The 19,452-nt window shown below is 34.5% G+C and overlaps 1 protein-coding gene and 1 long non-coding RNA gene across 2 annotated transcripts; one reads left to right on the top strand and one right to left on the bottom strand.

The window, feature by feature from the left end:
- Positions 1-720: 720 nt before the first annotated feature.
- LOC111241884 lies at positions 721-1,134 on the bottom strand. The gene is made up of 3 exons (XR_002668271.1): positions 1,081-1,134; positions 892-995; positions 721-795 (listed from the first exon to the last, which is right to left on the bottom strand). It is a non-coding gene; the product is annotated as an uncharacterized LOC111241884 (long non-coding RNA).
- Positions 1,135-15,761: 14,627 nt separating this feature from the next.
- On the top strand, positions 15,762-19,428 carry LOC106763498 (receptor-like protein 12). The gene is made up of 2 exons (XM_014647682.2): positions 15,762-19,035; positions 19,109-19,428. Exon 1 carries the CDS (start codon positions 15,926-15,928, stop codon positions 18,998-19,000), a length of 3,075 nt encoding a protein of 1,024 aa, XP_014503168.1. The 5' UTR covers positions 15,762-15,925; the 3' UTR covers positions 19,001-19,035; positions 19,109-19,428.
- Positions 19,429-19,452: the final 24 nt, after the last annotated feature.

Raw genomic sequence — 19,452 nt, 5'->3', positions numbered from 1 at the left:
TGGTCCCCCACGTTACCACAGGTGGTCCCTTCAGTGCAACAGGATGTCCAAAATGGACAAAAGGTTCTCGTAATCGATTATAGGCCTCTTGTAAACGATTACAAGAGTGGTTTTTGCTATAGAATTGTACAACCTTCATCTCATGACCCAGGGTGGACCCTCTGTACATCATGGGGTCTCCCAACCATGACATCCAACCTAGACACACACTTATACGAAAAACAACTCAACTTGACCTGGAAAACACCTTAATTCGTATGGAACTTTCATACATTTCCCATAAGGAAAACATGGACATCAATCATCAATCAACAATCATGTATACATTGCTAATAAGTATTCTTTAAATCATTCATCTTATTCAAATAACAATTTGTACAATGTCTTGAAATGTATAAAAGAATCTTATTCCAATAAGAAGATGTACACTGTCTTCATATATATAAAACGAGAACTAAATTGTCTTCATATACAAAGTACACTGTATCAAGAAACTAAAATAGACTACATTTTTACACTGCACAACTACCCTACAACAATCCATAGACGTCTAGCGCATCCAGTAATCTTATGTTCTCCTCGTCCAGGATCTATTCAGTTACATATCGCTTTCTGATTGCAAGCAATGCCTCCTGAAATAAAAATATATTACTTGTCATATCAACCAAATCATAAAAAATAAACAAAATGGTATTCTTCCTTACGTTTGAGTATTGTGGCATGCTTTTGCCATTGAATTTATCATGTCCATCCCAAAGTTCCATAGCTTGTAACATTATAACTCCACAGTCATGTCTAAAACAATAAAAAAAATAACATCAACCACTTATGACACACTACATCAATAATTAAAATAACATAATTTTAAAATGAAGGCTTATAACAACTTACAGGTTTGGCTAGGATGGGATATTTGGTTGTACAACAGAATATGGTCCAATACTCCCTTCCGGTCTGTTGTACAACATGCAAAAAAATCGGGCAAGGTTTTCGGCCTACGAAGTCAAAATAAGAATTAGACATTAGCAATACATTATTACATGGAACTCAATAACAATATTCAAATGGGCTCACACATACCACAACAATGTCAATCCTTCTACAGTCTCTTATGCCCTTCCCCATAGAATCAATAACATATATTTCCAATGTGCTAATTTTTACAACATAGCACCACCAATGATCAAGATGGCAAAAAGGAAGAAATAACTACAAACCAACAAAAATAAAGTGAACACATCAACAACTGCTATATGTCACATACCACCACATAGAAAGTAAAAAATAAACCTCACTTACAAAGTCAGCTGTTGGAACGTCTGCAAGGCTAAAGTGTCCCGCACGCAAACAGTTGTTGTAATATGGTGGTTGCAAATAGCACCAACTACACATTCAAAATTCATCATTGATTCCAAATTATATGAATAGTATAAATCAACTAAGGACATATAACACTTACCATGTTATCAACGTATTTGTAAGGAACTAAGGTATGAATAGATGTTGTGCTTAGTGTCTGCCCAATTATTTCTCAGCAAACGATTCATTTCAATAAGATATGATGAATCCATAGAAGTACGGACCCTCCACTACACAACATAATGAAAACATTGTTATTATTAACAAAAAAAAATTGCAACTAACTAAATAAAAGACCACAACTTGAACTTACCTTTGGGATTCCGGAAGCCATTCCAGCTGAATACAAAATGAAAACACGTAAGAGGCCAAATATCAATACTTGCTTAGGGTTCACAAAAAAAAAAAATTAAACCCTAAATTACGTGGAAGACAAAAATGAGACAATGCCAGCCGAAATGGTACAGAAATAGAAACCACAAAATGCGAGACCGACTCGAAATGACGAAACTCACAAGAAACCCAAGCCACCCAAAAAGGGGATACCGGAACTACACATTACCTTGCGAAAGATACCCTTTTTTCAGTTAACACCAACGCAGCAATGGAGATAGCAAAGGATGATGAAGGTGCGGGAATGGAAACAAAACGAAAGTGAAAGAGAACGTTCAAAAGCAAAGTGAAAGACACCAAAATGAAACCGCCAAATGAAAACTCATATTCGATATCTCATAATTCCTATTCTACCCTCCTCAGTACATTAAAAAACCATTTTCCATTTAAAACATTAAACCCAATAGAAATTTGACACCTGGACGGTGTCAAATTTGTGTCAAAATGGGTGTTAAACAAACATTTTCCTTTCAGAAATTATGCAAAATGGGGACTGACAATACATACAATTTATGCCTACGTGCTTGGAAACTTCTGACAAAAAATAGTTTAACAACAAACTATTTAAAATTATTTGTGTTCAAGTTATTTAAAATTATTTGTGCTCAACAAAAAATAGTTTAACAACAAACAAAAATTATTTTTTGTGTTCAAGTTAGCACATTTTTTCACTCGTAGAATTATATAACTCGCGCAAATTTAAAATTAAATTCATGAGTTTAACAATCACTATTAAGGTTGACACTTTGCTGATGATTGTATGTATCTGTATTCTCCATATATACGTTCTTCATTTTTCAGCATAACATAAATGGTTTACCCTGATTTTTTATTATTAAATGGCTAAATGGATTTTATGATTGGTCTCTCGTATCAATATATTTTCATTATCTCTCTACCTTTTTTTTTTCTATTCATGAAGTTTCTTTCTTTCTTTTCTTTTTCTTCCCGGCAGCTTAATTGCATAAGTCATGAACCATATTGTTCAATACCATTTATATATGATAATACTCTTTTTCTACTATCCTGATGATATTTTGACTTAGTCTTACAATATTGTTAAGCTTTTCCGTATTAAAATTTTTCATTGGGCAACTATCTGCTCTGTCCCATTTGCACACAAAATGATAATTTTATACTTTTTATCATTGTTTTTTGACAAGTGTACACATGGCCTTGGAAATTAAGTTGGAGGGCAGTAGGTAAATGGTATGAAAATTTCTTGTTGCTGAATGGAATATTGTTGCTGAAACATTCAAGTGATAAGATCAACACTTATTTGAATTATTCTACTTTGTAGAAAACAAAGCTAACTCAGCACAGTGTTCTTTTGTATATGCAGCTGTCAAACATCCTTACTCTCCATGATATTCCGCATATCCTTTGCTATTGAAAGTAAGTAATTCTATAATCTTCTTTAAACTCTTCTGTGACACTTTTCAAGGACTGCTGGAACCGTATTTATGCAGTTTAATTTGTTAATTTCATGGTTTTGATGGTTTTCTTTTTTTCTTTTTTCTGTTAAGGTTGAATTTCATACTTTTTCATTTTAAGTGGTTAAAGGTCATGCAATATCCTAAACTTTTTCCTTTGAATTTATCCTAAAGTGTTTGGGTCTCTAAACTAATTCCTTTATCATTTACAATGTTGCAGCAGAGCCTAATTTGAAGGAGTGAACTACAAGGACAAAAATTTATGACAGATGTGATGAAACTGTGAGTGGCAGACATTTCAAACATGCATCATCTAAAGAAAAAGAAAAAACATGTGCATAGATAAGTAATTTTATAATCTTCTTGAAACTCTTCTGTGACACTTTTACATGCTACTATTACTCGCAACCGAAAACATAAAGTAGATTGGGGACTGATCTATCTACTGCATCACTTATGTTAGTTGACCTTTTGGTTTTGGTTTTGCTACCCTATGACGATTTATTAAAATATATTGCTGGAGGATCCTGAGGCATATAAAGCTACATGGAATCTTTTAAAGGTATTCCTACTATTTAGACTAAACATATTTATTCAATTTTCAGATCTTTAATATTGATATATATGTTAAAATCTCATACAGTGATATATTATTTATTGGTTTTCTATAATTGGACTTATTCTGCAGGGCGTTGATGGTGTTCTAGTTCCAGGAAGTTTTGGTGATGGAGGAGTGCAAGGGAAAATTCTTCCGGCTAAGTATGCTTGAGAACATAGTGTTCCATTTTTGGACATTTGCTTGGAGATGAAAATTGTTGTCATTGAGTAGAGATTTGTTCTTGTGTAGACGATGTGAATCAATGTCATTGCTGAATCATTTAAATTTGCATAATATAAATGATGTATTAAATATTAGATTATTTGAAATGAATTTTATTTTGTTAATTCTATATAACCTAAATTTCTGCTACATTATAAAATGTGCAGACTTACTATATCGTCCAGAACTATATCTCCAGAAATTAAGTTATAAAAAGTCATTTTTCTACTAGTATATATATATATATATATATATATATATATATATATATATATATATATATATATATATATATATATATATATATATATATATATATATANTATATATATATATATATATATATATATATATATATATATATATATATATATATATATATATATATATATATATATATATATATATATATAATATTGACTTTTTTTTCTATTACTGTTGATTTTTTTTATCATGTAATGTTAAAATATATAGTTTCCATATTTTTCATATGTTTAATATTTTTTATTTCAAGTTTAATTTGTAATTAGTTTGGGTGATTTTGGGTTAATTTATTAGATAATTTGATTTTTATCATTTTAAGTTTTGATTTAATGATTAAATAAATAAAGTTAAAAAAATAATAAATTTAAGCTAATCACAATAAATTTAACGTTATTTTTTATTATTATATAAGAATTTAAATTTATTGATCAACAATATACTAAAGTTTATGCCTATCAAATCTAAATATGTTGTAAAACAGATTTAAAAGACCCGAAATAACATAATTAAAAATTTGTTTTGTAGTAGGGGTGGGAAAGGGAATATATAGTTGTAGATAATTACGAACCTTTTCTTTAAGAACGTAACCAGGTATTTTATTTCTATATAACTTGTTTGCTGAAAATAAGGGAAACCGATAAGATACCTCAGCACGCTTTTGGTTACGTAATCATTTCCTCCTAACTTTTGATTACAAGTAGAAAAGATACCTCAACGCGCTTTTGGGGAGCGGTGGAAACGTCCACCCAGCAGCCTAATATTCATACAATAGTGAAGAGAGGTCGTGACCACATCAGATGGGCATCTAAAGATCATACCTATGCACCTATTTTTCATTCTTGAAAGATCAAAATCAACTCCAATGAAAGTTACCTATGCATGTGTTTGTAAGCTACCCAAAAGCCAAGACCTGATTAGAGTCCATGTCCATCCTTTAGATATAAGAAATCATCTCATTTTGCCTATTTTATTTTCGTTCAACTTTCTTTTGTAAATCAAACATAACCTTACCATTGGAGGGAGAACCGAACCTTCGCTCATGCTTTGTTCTTTTCTAGTGATTTAGGGGAGATGATTTGGGGGAGATGATTTGAATAGATTTGAGTGGATTTGAGAGTAATTTTTTTTTTTTGAGTGGATTTGTGGGTAATTTAGAGTGGATTTGAAAGTAAAGTGTGTGAAAATTAGTGTAGGATTTGATTGATGTGACAGATTATAAAAATTAGTTTAATTAGTAAAAATTGAAGATTACCAAAATACCCCTAGTTATTAAAGTAATATAAAATGTTATTCATTAATGTTATATTTAATTGTAAAAATATTTATAAAGAGACCAAAATTATAAATAATTATTAAAATTAATTTTTAAAAATTAAAAAAATTATAATGTAATAAAATTAATTTATTTTTAAATGTAATAAAATGATGCAATTGGTCAAACTATACTTCTATTCACCTAGTCAAAGGGTTAGAAAGTCCTTCCAAAATAACATCTTAAACTAATATAACTTAATTTATAACTTAATTAAAATATATTGACTTTTCAATTATAAAATACATGACATATCATTAACATTGATCTTAAGATTTAAACAAAGTTAACAAAATCAAATATGGTTACTACATCAACTTTACATCCAAATCCAAATCATTTAAGATATTATCAAAATTTAATTAGTTTTTCTTACATCTTAAAATTGTTTGCTCAAGTTTAAGCTATCAATTCTTGCTCTCACAAGAAAACTAAACATATAAAAAAAATATTACTCAAACAAAATTTGATTTAATTTTTCATCATAATTTTTACTTACTTACAAGAGAGTTAGTAGATTTCCATAAATTTAGAGAAATATTTGAAATGTGAAGAGAATTATTTTAAAAAATGATAATTTTTATAAAATAAAATTTAAGTAATTATTTTTTTCTATTCATAAATATTGTACTTAATTAATAAAATATCGAACAACTTTAACTATATAACTACAGCTAAAATTCTTTCTTGCAAGAATAATAAGATAATATTAGTGAAAAACTTAAAACAACCAATAAATTTTGAGAAGGAGTACTAATTTTTTTTTTTAAATTTCTTTTTAATAAAATATAATGCAAGCATGCAGCAACCTAACGCATGAACCAGAAGATCCACAGAAGCTAAAGGTGTTTCAACACGCAGCATATTTTATCTCCATAAACCCTTCGATCCTTCGATCTCTTTCGCTTTTTTTGCTTCTTCTCTTCACATCACATGTGTTTGTGGTGTCGTCGTCTTCATCCGTTATCATATTAAGTCATCTCCGCCGCACAACCACGTACTGCGATTCTACCTCTGACCACCTACTCGCCCTCAGGCCATTTAGCTCCGCTGCTGCCGTCTCCTCCGTGTGTAATTCCGACCCTTCACTTCCCTCTTCTTCCGAATCACAAAGTATGTGCTGACTGCAACTAGAAAGAACACAGAGCTGTCATCCAAAGAATCGGATACGAAACAAAAATGTCTCCTAGATCCGGATACGCAAAGCCTGTATCTGAATACCCTTTCTTTGCAAATTCATGAAAAACCTGGATCCGGATAGGCTTTTTACTGGAACTGAATACATCAATATGTCTTCTGCTTCATGCTTCGTCTTCTTCATCCGCTTGCCTCCTCATCATCAAGCTTCTTCTTCCTCATCACCTCTCTTCGTCTTCACGACAACTAGACGTCTTCAACCTGCAACAACCGCAACAACCAGTTAAATGTGTGCGAGAAACATTACCTCACATGAAGATTTCCACAGCTCCTACTCTCCACAACTGCTTCTCTTCATCACACAGACACAACTCTTCGCGCAAAGCTCATCAAAGTAAACTTAAGAATCCGATACACTTTTGGATGGTTGTTGGAATCGATTCTTAAACTTAAGAATTCGATACAGTTTCAAACGTTAATATTATCGTCTTTTAAAATTATGCAGGGCTGCACATTGTCTTGGAATTTTTAATAATGATAGAGGGCATATAAGTCATTTACTCATAAATCAGTGCAAATCCTTTCGAAATGGAGAGATGGTCTGAACAGTGAAATCAGCATAAATCATCGCTTTTCTATCGTTGCATATCAGCACAAGTGAACACGATTTTTTAGTAAATCCATCTTCCCTAATTCGCGTAAACAGGAAATTCCTCTCATCCGAACACAGCGTCAAGGCATGAGGGTGTACAATTGATTTCTTGATACAATTGGAAATATTAGGCCCAAAAGAATGACCGGAAGGCCTGTAGGGTGGTCAAATTTTATTCATTCCTAGAATGATTTTCATTTTTTTACACTATTCTAGAAGAAGTTTGTTTCATTTGTTATATTTCTATTAGATCTATTTGCCACGTAGCAGAAGGAATCTTCCCTCTGTCTTTAAATGTAATAGTTTGAATTCAATAAAGGGAGGAAAAATTACATTCTCATCTTTCTAATTATCTTCTCAGGAGGCTACACTGACCTCGAATCCAGTGTCTAATTCTCACTTTTAACAATTGGTTCTTTCATTGTCCTTTTCCATGGCTGATGGTACACGTTTAAAAACTCTCTCTAACAAACTTGATGATGTGCTCACCCAAATGTCCCTTTTCTCCACCCAAATGACAGACTTGCATACCCATATATCCTACCTCGAAGCTCACCCTCTCACCCCTCCTTCTCACCACCCCGTTTCCATTCCAGTGCCACTTCCTCTTCTCAACGCCATTTTCTAAAACTTGATCTGCCCCGTTTTAATGGCACCGACCCACTAGGATGGATCTTCAAAATCACACAGTTCTTTGACTATCACAATACGCCTCAAGAAGAACGAATCATTGTTGCCTCGTTTTACTTGGATGGCGCTGCCTTGGCCTGGTTCCAATGGATGTATCGTAACGGCCAGATCCACTCCTGGCAACAATTGCTCCAAGCCCTGGAAACTCGATTCGCTCCCACGGCATTCGACGATCCCAGGGGAAAACTCTTCAAGCTACCCCAAACCACCACTATTTCATATTTCCTCACAGAATTCGAATCGATTGCCACCCGTGTGGCTAGATTACCCCCTTCGTTTCTTCTTAGTTGTTTCATCTCCGGTCTCAAGCCAGAAATCTTCCGTGAGGTGGTGGCACAACAACCCACAACATTGTCTCATGCGGTGGGGTTAGCCAGGTTGTAGGAAGAAAAATTTTGGGATCTCAATCGTGTCCCGAAACCTAAATCGGCGTCTTCTTGGCCTTCTCCCTCTATTACCCGCACCATTACTTCCCATACCCAACCACAAACCACAAAAAACCTTCCCCCACTCCTAACCCCTCCTATCGAAAAACATCTTCCCCAACTTCTACCCCCTCCTATGCAAATAATCTCATATCGACAACTAACTGAAGCCGAGCTTGCGGACCGCCTTGAGAAGGGTCTTTGTTTTAACTGTGACAAAAAATATTCCCATTCCCACCGTTGTCCAGCTCGTTTCTTTTTTTTATTGCCGAGGAAACTGACTCCGTCGGAGAATGTGACTCCGAATTTCCCACTTTAGATTTGGGTCATGACGGGTTGGAGACAAAGTGAGATAGCCCAGACCACTCAGCCCAAATCAGCCTTCATGCCCTTTCTGGCACTGAGGCTCCGGAAACATTGCGCCTTATGGGCCAAATTGGGCTTCATCAGATCAATGTTTTAGTAGATGGGGGTAGTACCCACAATTTTGTTCAAAGGAAGGTAACTCAATTATTAGGGTTGGCCCTTTCTCCCTCACCTTATTTGATGGTTTTGGTTGGCAGCAGTGAGGAGCTGGCTTGTGCTTACGTGTGCCAAGGGGTAGAGCTCTTTCTTCAAGGTCACTTATTCACATTGGATTTGTATGTTTTGGACATGGGGGGTGCCGATGTGGTCCTAGGAGCCCAATGGTTGAAGCAGTTAGGGCCTATTTTGATGGACTATCGAGCTCTTACTATGAAATTTGTCTTCAATGACTCCATTATTGAATTGCACGGTGATTTGGGATTGAAGCCCACCTCCATTTCACTTCACCAACTCAGGCGGGTTGTGAAAACAGACCCTTCGACCCAATTCTTCTCACTTTCGGTTCGTCCGTCTCCTCTTCCAGACTCTTCTCCATCTCATCATAAAGTCTAAGTACAACAGCTGCTTCAGTCGTATTCCACACTATTCTCTGAACCATCATCTCTTCCCCCTGCACAAGCCACAGATCATTCCATTCCCTTATTCTCACATGCCCAACCGGTCAATGTCCGACCTTATAATCCTCTCATTTCACCCTTGGCACTCTTGGACTTCAAAACAGTGAATATGGGGGGCAGTCCCATGTGCTATGCTTTGGTTCAATGGGAAGGGCTATCGCCAGACGAGACTTCTTGGGAAAATTGGGATGAGCTTAAATCCCTCTTTGACCTTGAGGACAAGGTCCATGTCGAAGGGGATGGTATTGATACAATTGGAAATATTAGGCCCAAAAGAATGACCCGAAGGCCTGTAGGGTGGTCAAATTTTATTCATTCCTAGAATGATTCATTTTCTTACATTATTCTAGAAGAAGTTTGTTTCATTTGTTATATTTCTATTAGATTTGTTTGCCACGTAGCAGAGGGAATCTTCTCTCTGTCTTTAAATGTAATAGTTTGAATTCAATAAAGGGAGGAAAAATTACATTCTCATCTTTCTAATTATCTTCTCAGGAGGCTACACTGACCTCGAATCTAGTGTCTAATTCTCACTTTTAACATTTCCACTACCTTCAGAGGGTCCACATAATTAGAATCAGGAAAGGAAAATTGTCTTTTGCTAACAACTATCACATTTTAAAATTATTCAAAATATAATTATAACCTTTGATGAGCTTTTAGCTTATCACGTTGCCTTCATCCAACTATATAGAACAACAAGAAGTCTTTATTTCGATCATAATAACCTCCCCAAATTAATATCATACAAATTCCTATTCTGGGGTATATGAAAACAGATGTAAGAATGAACGTGTACATGTTCACATTATTTATTAAGTGTATATACCAATTCTGGTCTATAGATTAGCAAAGTATAACATCATTTTGGTCAATAGATTTTAGCAAAGTACAACATCATGTTCTTCTTTTTAGTCGTTAACTTTTGGATAACTGCTCTACCAATTCTGATGTTAAAAAAGTAACAAAAAAAAAATGTGAAAATTTCTCTTGATTGCTTCGAAATCTTTCCAAGAAGAAAATAAAAGTTATTCTAGAGTTATTAGTAACTCTAGAATCCAATCCTATACTCTTTCTATTATTTATAAACTGGAATCATTGTAGCATCAATTATCTATACCTTTTAGTAATAACTAATGTGTTGAAAATAACACTCGTAGGTATATTGTAAAACCTGAGAAAAGATAATTTTAGGGCTTTTGCACATGTGGTATCAAATAAGAGGTTAAGATTTTCTTAGCAAAATAAAATGACTTAGCAATTCTAAGCCTTCCCCTTTCTTATCTGAAACACCATTTCCTCCTCAAAGCTTTCTTCCTCTTTGCTCTACCTTCTTTCACGTCTATTTCAAAACTTAACCGATATTTTGTTGATCAGAAGCTTCTTAGGAGAGTTGAGCTTCAAGAGCAACAATTCCATCCGATTAATTCTTCCATTTTCCTCCGGTAAGTCATTCTCCATGTTTCCGTGCAATGTTAGGGTTATGGTCATGTAACAAGTTTTGCTGCATGTGGCCCAAAGGGTTTTTCCTTTCTAATTCTAGTTGCAATTTAGTTCTAAAGTTTGTTCTTCATCATCAATTGATGATCCGTAGGTGGTTTAGCGTTTCTGGAAGTAGAAAGGGCGTGTTTGGGGTCTTCTTGAGCTCGATTGTTTGCACTAGAGGTAAGGGAAGCTAAGGGTTTTGTTTTGTTCTATGAATTAGGATGTGTATTGTAAATTGATGCATGTATAAATTAAGCAATAGATAATTTTATTGTTGAACTAAACTTGGGTAATTTTGAATGTAAATAGTGGAAAGATAGTGTATCTGAGTATGAAACTATAGATTGGTGTGTGCAAGTTTGATCTTGATGTGATGTATTGTTGAGACCAACGTTGATGAATCTACTTTAAGAGTAAAATTGTTGGTAGCTGTTTGTACTGGTTTTAAGGTATATAGGAGGAAGTGAGGTAGTCGAATTAGAAAATTGGGATTGAGAGTTGTTTCAGTCAATTGGGATAGCTTAGGCAAGTTAATTATAACTTGTTATGACTATAAAATTGGTTAAAAAGAGGTTCTAAATGCTAGAAGTGGAGTTGAGTCCTTAGGGTGAGGAAAACTAGTGTTCTGAGTGAGTTTAGAGGAAGCGGGAGGGTGTTTTTGAGTAACTGAGGTCTAGGGTGTAAGTGGGCAGTGGGGATAGTTTGATTGAGTCATTCGAGACTTGTTAGAAGTGCTAAATTTTCTAAAACACATTCTAAGAGGTAAATTCAATTTTAGACCTCTAGGTTGATGAAATTGGGTTTTTAAAGTGTCAAAAGTGGTTTGATACACCTAGCCTTAAATTCTAGTGATCAAGTAGATGCTAGTTTTAATGAATAAACATGTTTTTCCATCAATACAAATGTGTAAAGAACCCATTTAGTCATTAAAACAAGTCACAAGTGCATCAAAAAATCAATTTTCATGGTTGTTGTCAACTGGTATGGCGCCCCAGCACCCCTGGTTGAGCCCTGGCGCCCGTGGATGCCATATCGATTCGTGTTGGGTGCCACCTAGAGCCCCCGAGCGCCCCTGGGCATATCAGCATGCTGTTGTTTTTGTTTTTGATAGTTTTTGGGGTTTCAGATGTCCGTTTTTTACGTTTCTTAGGTCGTTTTAGGGGTTTTGGACCCTTCTGGAGTTGTTAGTGAGAGTTTCGGAGCTGTTTTCCTTACCTAAATATGAGTATCCTTGTGCCATGGATTGATTGGTGTTGTTTGATTGAAGAGTGTCTTTTATATATATATATATATATATATATATATATATATATATATATATTTATATATATATATGGCTTGATTTTGCAGCATGATTGAGGGCATGTTGTATTGTGTGAATTATAGTTTGAAAGTATGTACATATAAAGGTTATGAGTGGTGTTGAATGTAACAAATATGGTATGTTGATGATTCAAAGAGGATTGTGATTTGATTTAGGTGACTTTAATAGTATTAAAGTAAGATCTCTAGGTGAGATCATTTAGTGTTTAGAACGAATATATGAGGCTTCTTCATAGGGGGTTATCCTTAATACTCTAATGGTCTTTCATTCTCACTTAGAGAGGATTGACGCATGTGGTGAGAGTAGTAAGAGGTCCTAGTGATAGGTGCTACGTGGAGGCCTATTGTGTGGTAACGGACTTACACTTGTGTGTGGTAGGGTGAAACCCATTGACAATGGCTTTGCAAAGCAGTAGAGGCCACCACAAGTGCACAACTCGCCCCAGATCGATATTCATTCTAAGTCCAGACGAGTCTAGTTGTGTCATAACATGATAGGTTGTTCTATTTAGTCATATGTATGTATATGATTTGCTATTTAAATGTTGTATGATGATTAGTATGCTTTTGAAACCTAGCTTACTCTTACTCTTGTATGTGTTGTATGTGTTGTGCTTTTCTCTTTACGATGATCATCCACTTGAATGTGAGCAGAGGGAGATGAGGCTTCCCTGGAGCAGACATTGGAGGAGATCGATGCTGCTAATCCTATCTCTTAGGACTTTTGGTTACATCATGTATTTTTTTTTTAAATACTCTTAAACTTGTAAAGTTTTAAATTCCAGACATATTTTGGATGACTATATGCTTAATATTATCGTTGGCTAACTCCTAACTTCTCTCTCATACTAAAATTGTTGACTTCTATTATATTATATGCATAGTATGATATTTGGGATGTCAAATATATCTTTTAGATGTATTTGCTTTTTGTTTGATTAAATTCTTAATTAATGATAGTAACGTGAATGTCAGAAAGAGTAGAAATCCTTACACCAAATATTTCTGGAATGGATCATTTATCTCCTTGTATCGATTAATCATCAACTGAGAATAATAAAGGTTGGTCAAATGTGTGAGGACATTTTATTAAACTAAAGCCTTATTCTGAGAAGAAGGCTAAATACAATTATTGTGGTGATTTGATTAAATATTTGGCTAGAACAAGCGGGATAAGGAATCATTTGACGAGATGCAAAGAAAATTCTAATAGAAAAGCATTCAAAAGGAAAAAGCTTTCATCATCATCTACAGAAGTTAGTGTTAGCCCTTCACCAACTATTTCTAAAATTTGACCAAAATGCATCTCGAATGAAGTTGGTGAAGATGTTTGTGAAGTTCGAGCTTCCTTTTCGATTTGTGGAAAATGAGGACTTCTGTGACTTTGTATGGTCCTTGCAATCACGATTTGAAGTCCTATCCTGCACTACATTAAGGCATGAAATGTTTTCCATCAAAGTAGTGTGAGAGGGTTTGTTTAACTACAAACACATGGCTTCAGTCCAAAACCTAAATTACATGAGTTTAACAACTCACTTTATTGATAATGATTAGAAACTTCAAAAGAAAATTTTGAGTTTTTCTCAAACAATGGGACATTTAAGGGAGCTTATTGCTAAACATGTTGAGACTTGTTTGAATAATTGGGAGTTGAAGCGAGTCCTTAGTATCACCGTGGATAATGCTACAACAAATGATGTTGGGTCCAATACTTCAAAAGAAGGATGTTACCATGGAACTATCTTGTCTTAAAGGGGGAATATGTTCATATGCATTGTTGTGCTCATATATTAAGTTTTATTGTGAAGGATAACTTAAAAGATATGAAAGATTGAATTTCAAACATCTGGAGTGCAATTAAATATGTGAAATCTTCTTCAGCTAGATTTGCTAGATTCAAGGCATGTGTTGAACAAGAGGTAATTTCTTATAAAGGTATTATTTGTCTTAATGTTGAAACCAGGTGGAATTCAACTTACTTAATGTTAGAGCCAAGCTTGAAGTACAAAGATGTATTTGTCTTGGTAGATATTCAAGATAAGAAATTTGGTATTGAAATGGCCAAAATTAATGGTGGTGTGCCATTAAAAGAGAATTGGCAATATGCAAGGTCTGTTCTACCATTTTTAAAGGCGTTTGATGACTTTACCCTACGCATTTCTGGTTCTTCTTATGTCACCAGTCATATGCATATGAAGGAGGTGTTTGAAATTGGTAAAAAGATTCGACAATATTCTGATAGTAGTGATGTGATAAAATTGATGTCAATGAGAATAAAGGGCAAGTATGAAAAATATTGGGGAAATCCTAATGAAATTAATATCTTATTATTGATTGTTGTTGTGTTTGACCCTAAGAGTAAGTTGGATTTTGTTAATTACTTCATTGACTACCTATTTGAATCTAGTATGACCAATGCATTGAAATCAAAATTAATTTGATCTTTAAAAACAGTTTATGAACAATATCAAGGTATTGAGGAGGGTTCTCAAAGTAGCCAACAAGAATCTCAACTAGATGATGAAGATGATGATCCTCATGGCATGAGTTTCTACCTAAGGGCTACAGAATGTAGATTTGATTATATATGAAAGCTTGATAAATATTTGAAAGAGGATCCGAAACCTTGTATAAAGTTAGTTAAGCTTGATATTTACAAAATACGATTGAGGCCAACTTGGCTAAATTCGATAAGGATTGTCTTGATTGAAATTCGATTAGGGACAACTCAGTTGAATTTGACTAAATTTAATCAATACAAACTCTACCAATTTTGACTTAAATTCGATTGGAATCAATTATTCCAAAATCAAATAAATTTTAAATAAGACTTACTTGATCGAATTTAACAAAATTTTGACTTAAATTTAATAAAAAAATTCAATCGAATTTTAATGGAAACAATAAGATGAAAATCTAGAATAAAACGTGCAAATATAATAAAAAAACATTATTTCAGAAGCATATATATAAGATTCTTTCTTATAGTTCCAAAAACCATGATAAGAATTATTATAACCCAATCTAAGTGAAAAGTTAAATCAAGAAAACTCTTGTTTAAAATTGTCACGTGATTATGTTTGGGAATATGTAAGGAGTAGTAACAAGACATTGAATAAGGACGTGCATCACTCTTTATATAATTATTTTTATCTGGGGATTGTTCTGAATCAATTTTAAATAATATAGTGGTAAATCTATTTCATAAAAATGACCGTGAGTCAGGCGTGACAAAAATTAATCATAAAATAACACAATTTTTATATTTATTTGACATGAATAAAAGATAAAATAATCATAAAAAAGTAATTTTTTATATTAAAAAAAATAAAAAATAATAAAATATAATAAATTACTGTAAAATTTTTACCTATATTAAAGTATCATTATTGCGTGATAAAAGGTTGGCCTGCCACTGTGTAACATACATCTTTACTATAATTGTACTATACACAAAATTGCTTTTATTACGCTGCAGTGCAAATTATGTACCTGATAGATTCACGAGTTTGGCTCCCTGTTCAATCCGCTTTTCAACATCAATTAAAATAGTGAGGGACTTAAAATTCAAGTCTCACGATTCATGATCGTTATACTCTTCATGCTCGAACTCTAAAAATCAGAGTAAACCAAAAGCATTTAGAAAAGTATGTGGTGGTTTGCGTATCTTGTCCTGAGTTGGTTGCTTTGTCATTTTCCTTCACGGACGTCTTCATTGGAGCCATTGTGCAACCATGATGAAGCCTCTGCCTTGCTTGGCATCAAGAGTTCATTAGTTGTTGGTAGCATACCTTACAGAACTTCTTCCTGTGAGTTTCCTTATCCAAAGACAGAATCTTGGAAAAATGGTACTGATTGTTGTTTGTGGGATGGGGTGAGTTGTGATACAAACTCAGGCCGCGTCATTGGCTTAGACCTCAGCTGCAGCTCCCTTCAAGGTCCATTTCATCCCAACAACACTCTCTTCGAACTCACTCACCTTCAAAAACTCAACCTTGCTTTCAATGACTTTTCTTTTTCTCCAATGCCTTCTGGGTTTGGTCATCTTGTAGCTCTTACTCATCTCAACCTATCTTTTGTTGGATTTAGTGGTGTCATTCCTTCCGAAATATCTCACCTCTCAAAATTAGTTTCACTTGATCTCTCACTGTTACAAGATATGAGAATGGAACCAGTAACGCTGGAAAAGCTCATTATAAATGCAACTGATTTAAGAGTACTCACTCTTTATAGACTAGGTATGTTTTTGATTAAACCGAGTTCTCTGTCTTTGTTGTTTAATTTTTCATCTTCTTTGGTCTCTCTCGAACTTCAAGGTTCCGGTTTGCAAGGGAAGTTGGAAAATAAGATACTATGTTTACCCAATCTTCAACACCTTGATCTGTCTGATAATCCTGATCTCGAAGGTGAACTTCCAGAGTTCAATTGGAGCACTCCTCTTAGATATTTGGCCATTCGTCATACCAAATTTAGTGGCGAGATTCCATTATCACTTTCCAATCTTCATCATCTCATTTACATTGATCTTTCAAGTAATGATTTCACAGGATCCATTCCTCAATGCATAGGCAACATCTCACAATTAAATTATCTGAAGCTCCATTCAAACAACTTAGGTGATGCTATTCCATCTTCTCTTTTCAACCTTCAACACCTTATTCACTTAGATCTTTCCTATAATAATTTTGATACTGAGATCCCCAATTTGTTTCATAAGCTAAGCAAATTAGAACATTTAGATTTTGCTAGAAACAACCTAGAGGGCCAATTACCATCATCATTGTTCGGGCTCACTCAGATTATTTATTTACGCCTTTCAGATAATAAATTAGCTGGAGAGATACCTGATCAAACTGGTGGACTTTCTAATTTAGATTTTCTGGACTTGTCTAATAACTCATTGAACGGAATAATTCCACATTGGTGTTTTTCTTTGTCATCGTTAGTTAGCTTACGCCTTAGTGACAACCAGCTTACGGGGCCAATTGGTGAATTCTCTGCCTGTTCATCATTGAGATTTTGCGATCTCTCTTATAACAAGCTACAAGGTGATATCCCCGAGTCAATGTTTCTTCTCCAAAATATCTATGATTTGAGACTATCATCAAATAATCTCACTGGCCTCTTAGACTTTGATAAATTTTCAAATCTTCAACTGCTAACGAGTATTGATCTTTCTCACAATAATTTTCTCTCTCTTAGCTTTAATGATGGTGATGAGTCCACCTTTTCCATCCAAACATTCCAAAGTCCGCTCAAATCTATTGATTATTTAGATCTATCTTGGAACCAAATTAGCGGAAGGATACCAAAATGGTTTAATGAGATCGGAAAGAAGTCTTTGGATCAGTTGGACCTTTCACATAACCTTTTCACATCAGTTGATTATCTCTCGCTCTCACAGGGAAACATAAGCTACATTGACCTTAGCTTCAACATGCTTGAAGGAGATATCCCCGCTCCCCCACAAGGCGTTGAATTCTTTTCTGTCTCGAACAACAAATTAACTGGAGGCATTTCTTCAGATATTTGCAATGCAACCTCCCTCCAGTTGCTCAATTTGTCTCACAACAATTTGACAGGCAAGCTTCCACAATGCCTCGGAACCTTGCCATACCTTTCAGTTTTGGATGTGCGAATGAACAACCTTTGTGGAACCATACCCAGAACCTATCTTCTGATAGAATCATTGCAAACAATGAATCTTAATGGCAATAATCTAGAGGGACCATTAGATTGGCCTGGGGCCAAGGTCATGTGCAAAGGACTGGCAGTTCTTGATCTTGGACAAAACAACATAAACGGTGGATTTCCAAGTTGGCTACACTATCTTCCAGAACTGGAAGTCCTCGTTTTACGCGCCAATAAGTTCAACGGTGATATCAACTGTTTGAAAGCCAAGGACGCCTTTATCAAATTGAAGATTTTTGATGTCTCCAACAACAACTTTGGTGGCGCTTTGCCAACAACATGCATAAAAAACTTCAAGGCAATGAAAGAGAGTGAGAATGATTATTTGGAATACCTAGAAGTTTATCGAAATTCATTTACTTACAAGGATTCTGTTGTGGTCACGGTGAAAAATAATGTCATGCATATGGAGAGAATCTTAACCACTTTCACAACTATTGATTTGTCGAATAATGGATTTGAAGGAGTGATTCCATCAATCATTGGAGAGTTAAAGTCACTAAAAGGACTTAACCTTTCCCACAACATAATTACTGGTTTTATTCCGCAAACATTGGGTGGTTTGGAATATCTGGAATGGTTAGACCTCTCCTCAAACATGCTCATGGGTGAGATTCCAGATGCATTGACCAACCTTCACTTTCTCTCTGTCTTTAACCTTTCACAAAACCTGCTGGTGGGGATGATACCAACAGGTAAACAATTCAACACATTTCAGAATGATTCCTATCAGGGAAATCAAGGGCTATGTGGGTTGCCATTGTCAAAACCATGCCGCAAGTATAAAAAGCAGCCGAGAGAATTAGCAACCTTTCAATATCAGCAAGAAGAACAATTTGGGTTTGGTTGGAAATCCGTAGCTATTGGATATGGTTGTGGAGGGGTATTTGGAATGGTGTTGGGATATCTCGCATTCTTCATTAGAAGACCAGAATGGTCAATCCGTTTGATTGAATGCATTCTTAATCAAAGACTGAGAAACAAGAGCTACAAATCCAATCCAAACAGAAAATCACGCAGTAAAGTTCGTTAAAGATCTAGGCTCAGTCCATCGCTTCTGTTGCAAAAGTAAGTGAAATTTTACATTTTATAAATTTTTTTATTAATCCTTAATCTAACTATCCCAATTCTAATATTACAGAGTATTTTTCCAATGGGTGCTTTGAAGATTATTCTTGCTATAATAAGGTCCATGAGTAGATCATTCCATGTTGCATAAGCATAATGAATGACTCACTTGCTATCTCTTACGCAGTTTCAGTTTGTTGAAGGATCACAGTGTTTAGTTAATGCATAAGCATAATTCTTCTTCCAACCAGCAGTGGTTAGTTATAATTCATTTGTAATTAGTAATGTTGTTACACTGTAGTTGAACTCTTTGTATCAAATGAGAGTATCCAATTTGAATAGAAAAATTCAGCATCGTTTTCATGTTTGTATATTTTTAGACTCATTATGATTTGCAGGGTTATACTACTAAGCTAT

This window comes from Vigna radiata, chromosome 6 (genome assembly GCF_000741045.1).
Source record: "Vigna radiata var. radiata cultivar VC1973A chromosome 6, Vradiata_ver6, whole genome shotgun sequence".
In the NCBI taxonomy this organism is placed as follows: Eukaryota; Viridiplantae; Streptophyta; class Magnoliopsida; order Fabales; family Fabaceae; genus Vigna; species Vigna radiata.
The sequence above is the reverse complement of the archived record's forward strand: the minus strand, read 5'-3'. Positions and strand labels throughout refer to the sequence as shown.